Genomic DNA, 4,047 nt, shown 5'->3' with positions numbered 1-4,047 from the left:
GTTTTAAGTTTCTTTAAAATTTTTTTCTAATATTAAGTTGTTTTTCGAATTTTTTCTATAAGTTTAGAAAAATTCTGCAAAATAGAAGAAATGGCCTTAAAATCTTCGAAATTCTTCTTTTTTTCCTATTTTAGAAATCTTTTTGAATATTCTCCTAAAATAAACTTGGATTCAAAATCACTACTAAACACTCAAAATCACCATAGATCTTCATTTAGTTTAAAATTTTCTGAACTCTTCAAATTTCAGATTCTTGTTTAATCTTTTAAAAACTTTTAAGACTTTAAAATTAAAAAGAAATATTTTAAGTTTTCCTCAAATTTGACAAAATCATAGAAAAATTTGAAGTTTTTTTCTTAAAATCTTACAGATGGTTTTTTGATTATTTATCTCAATATTAAAAAAACTTTACAATTAAAATTGTAACTTTTATAATATTCGGAAACATTCAGAAATAAATTGGATCAATTAAAATACTTATTTGGAAATTTTGATCTACTAACATGATGGTGCAGAAATTTCAAATGATAAAAACAGAATAGCTGCCTTCTTGTCAAAGAATTATATGCAATACAAAATTTTTATTTTAAAATTTAAGTTTCTAATGCAGAAATTGAGGTAATCAAGTATTTAACAACAATGAGTGCAAGATTTTCATGGAGTCCGTTTCGCCAATTTTATTATTTAGATGGGCAAAGAGAATAAAATTTAATTTCTAAATTAAATTTTATAAGAAAAATACAATCAATAATGTCAGATTTTTTTTCTCATTTTTTTGTTGCCCAGATCGTCAACAATTTTCTTTTATATTCTTTTTACATTGAAAAATATTGACAATTAAAACTGATAAATATGAAGAATGTGGAGTGTTGAGAACAATCTTGCCCTGCTTATTATGTTTTATTTATAAATATTTCTTAATTACTTATATTTAAAGAAAATGGGCAATAATTGGGGGGGGGGGGCAATTCTACCCATTACCCCAGTAGCTTAAAAATGGAGGAAATGGACAAAATTCTTAAATGTGAAGATTATAGGGGGATTTGGATCAAAATAGGGGACTGGCTGTGATCCCTTTATTTATTAGAAATATTTTTATTACTCACAGTATTCTTATGATGACCGACGGCTATATTCATTTCCTCGATCTTCAGCTGAGTATCAGCATCGATGCGAGCAGCCACGTCTTCTTTTGAGCCCATATGCTAAATAAAACATGGATTTATGTTGATAAAGAGATCTTCAAAATGTATAGTGTTTGCTGAATGAATTGGCAGCTTCACTTATTAGCTGAAGTTAATTGGTCAGTTTTCAAACTCACCTTGGCCTCAAATTCACGGAATTGCTTCTCACGCTCTTCCCTGTACTTTTCGATCTCATCATGAGCTTCCTTCTTCGCTTGCTTTAAACGCAGGGCCTTGCCTACAAAGATGGAAAAAAAAGTTAACAATACAATTTTTCTTACCATTTTTTTTTCAATCTTCCATTTTTCTCGGTCAATTGTCATTTAATTATTCATGGTATCATTTTTCATAGTACGGAGCCATTCAAATATTTCGCATTTTTTTAAAATGACCAATTGTATTGCAAGACATTCTTTAATATATCAACCACATCCATTAATTAATAATTCTAGAAACATAATTAATGAATTTTTGAATTTGTCCCTAAAGCTCAGGAATTTGAATAATATTTCAAACAAATGTTTTTCTTTATCTTGTTAAACTGAAAAGTCAGTGCATATTCAGGTCAAATTAATGTGCGTATTATATTAAATTCAATTCAAACGGCTTCAAATTCCTAATTCTTCAAGTTAAAAAATTACACTTTCAACAAAAAGATGAACTCGAGACCATTATTTCGATTCGAAATTTCACGCTTAAATTTAGAATTATGAAATAAAATAATGAATTTTTAGTTTTCGTTACTTTCATATTGTTAAATAAAATATTTAATGAAATTGTAAATTTTTATACTCACAATTTAAATTCCCTAAAAATTATTTTGTTTATAAATAATTTAAACTTTAGTTTTCAAATTCAGACCTAAATTTATCTAAAGTAAATCCTAATTAAATAATTGTTGTAATTACTTACAAAATTAAATCACAACAAGGGAATGTAAAATATTAAAAAGTAGCTAGAAGTTCACGCGTCCGTGGGTTTCTATTACCTAATATTAAAAACATTACCAATTTTTAAATCCGCAATAACAAATTTTTCAATCTTTAAAGTTTAAAAAATTGTTAAATGGACCTAAATATTTGATTAAATTATTATATCTAACAGATATAGAAAAAATAAATAAATTAAAATTTTTACAATCTGTTAATACCAATGCAAAGAATTTTTGCCCTTTAATTGGGATAGTGTGTTGAAAACTTTTCTAATAAAAATTGCTTTTTACTTTTAACGTTTTTATCGATTAATTCAATTTTAAAGGTTTATTATTTAAAAAATGTATATTTTGAAAGGTAAAAATAACGAAACATTAATTCATTTATTTTAGACAAATTCTTGGAATCAATTTTAATTTTTTTTGTTTAAATGTCACAAAAATAAAAAATTCTACAATTTAATCAGCTTTGGCTTTGAAGCATTCAATGTATTTTAAAGTAGTATCAAATTGAAAATTTATTTTTATTCAAAAGCGCTAATGCAATTTCAATTTCTTTTCATTTTAACTGATCAATTTTTAGAGTTTTTAATTTTTTATATTTTCGAAATTTTATTCTGAAATAATATAATTTACGGATTCTCAATTTGATAAAATTCTTCAATTTTGAACGCTTTGAATTTATTTTTGACCACTTGTTTTTATTATTATTAATATATTTTTTAAATTATTTAGTATTATTAATGACGAAAATTTTTATTTGTGAACAATTATCGGCCATTGCTTAGTTCAAATACTTTAAATAAAATACTTTGTATTTCATGGTCAAGTGGAATAGTTAAATTTTCAGTAAACAAAAATTGCAGCCAAAGAAAAAACTAATTAAAAAAAGCCTACTTTCTAAAGAAACAGCTGATTTTTCAATTAAAATTATAAATCTTCAACATCAAAATATATTTTTAACAAAGGAGTTTAAATTTTAAGTAAACAAATAATTTTTATTTAAAAAATGCAATTATAAGAAAAAATTGTAGAGAAGAGTACACGAATATGAGATATTTCTCCTAATATGAGATAGCGAGGTTTCAGCTAAACTAAGAGGCGCACTCTGTTGGTTCTCTCCCTAATTTGCACCCCTCGAAGAAAAAGTCATTTCGAGGTAAAGTCAATTTTCTGTTGTGCTTCTAAAGAATATAAGCGAACTTTTTGTGAAATCGCTGGTGGTCGAGTTCTTGGAAGGTAAGTTTTTTAACCCTATTTATTATGCATTAAATAAATATTTAGCAGTAAAGTCTGCCTGGAAGGATAGGGATTGAATAAGTAAGTAGGAAAATATCGATTACAGTGTTCAAGTTTTTCACTGTACAGGTTAGGCGCCATAAATGTTTAGTTGCACGGTATGGTTCTCATAATATGAGATACATCTGGTTCTCATAATATGAGATACCTCTGGCTCTCATAATATGAGATACACCAATGCGAAAGAGATCAGCGTTAGCATTGCTAGACTTTGGAGGTTATGTAACTTCACAACAGAAGTAAAAATAGGGTTACCAGACGCGCTGATTTGCCAGCACATGTTCTGATTTTTGTCCCTTGTGCTGATTTTCTGCTTTTTCAAGAAATGTGCTGATTCTTACCCGAAATGACAATTTTTTTCATTTAAAAAATATTTATTTTCGTTTTTTAACATGCGCTTTGAAAAAATTTTTCCGGGTAACAGAATGTCAAATAAGAAGATTTTTCTCTCGGTCTTACTACATTTGATACAAAGAGATAGATATATATTTTTATTGGCTGAGCCAATAAAAGTCTCAAGTCTATTTACTATTGGCCACTTATTTTATGCGTTCGGATTTTTTTTTTTTAATGACGTTTGGCTAGGTGCGTTTTGTTTATCTACTTGCTCTGCGCGCGCGCGCGCGCGTGTGT

The 4,047-nt window shown here is 27.1% G+C and overlaps 2 protein-coding genes across 3 annotated transcripts in view; one reads left to right on the top strand and one right to left on the bottom strand.

Moving 5' to 3' along the window:
* LOC117178271 (V-type proton ATPase subunit G) overlaps positions 1-4,047 on the bottom strand; it is a 14,195-nt gene that overhangs the window by 3,611 nt on the left and 6,537 nt on the right. Inside the window, exons 2-3 of the mRNA XM_033369626.1 lie at positions 1,322-1,422; positions 1,107-1,205 (exon numbers count right to left, since the gene is read on the bottom strand). Coding sequence (XP_033225517.1) covers positions 1,107-1,205; positions 1,322-1,422 — 200 coding nt within the window. The remainder of the gene's footprint in view (positions 1-1,106; positions 1,206-1,321; positions 1,423-4,047) is intronic.
* Positions 3,263-4,047, top strand: part of LOC117178270 — a 2,868-nt gene continuing 2,083 nt past the window's right edge. The window contains exon 1 of one of the 2 annotated variants that reach the window (XM_033369624.1): positions 3,263-3,354. The gene's annotated coding sequence lies outside the window, so the exon portion shown is untranslated. Of the gene's footprint in view, positions 3,355-3,682; positions 3,742-4,047 lie in introns of those variants that run through there. The other variant, XM_033369625.1, reaches the window with a different exon arrangement.

Source organism: Belonocnema kinseyi, chromosome 8, assembly GCF_010883055.1.
Source record: "Belonocnema kinseyi isolate 2016_QV_RU_SX_M_011 chromosome 8, B_treatae_v1, whole genome shotgun sequence".
NCBI classification, from domain to species: domain Eukaryota; kingdom Metazoa; phylum Arthropoda; class Insecta; order Hymenoptera; family Cynipidae; genus Belonocnema; species Belonocnema kinseyi.
The sequence above is the reverse complement of the archived record's forward strand: the minus strand, read 5'-3'. Positions and strand labels throughout refer to the sequence as shown.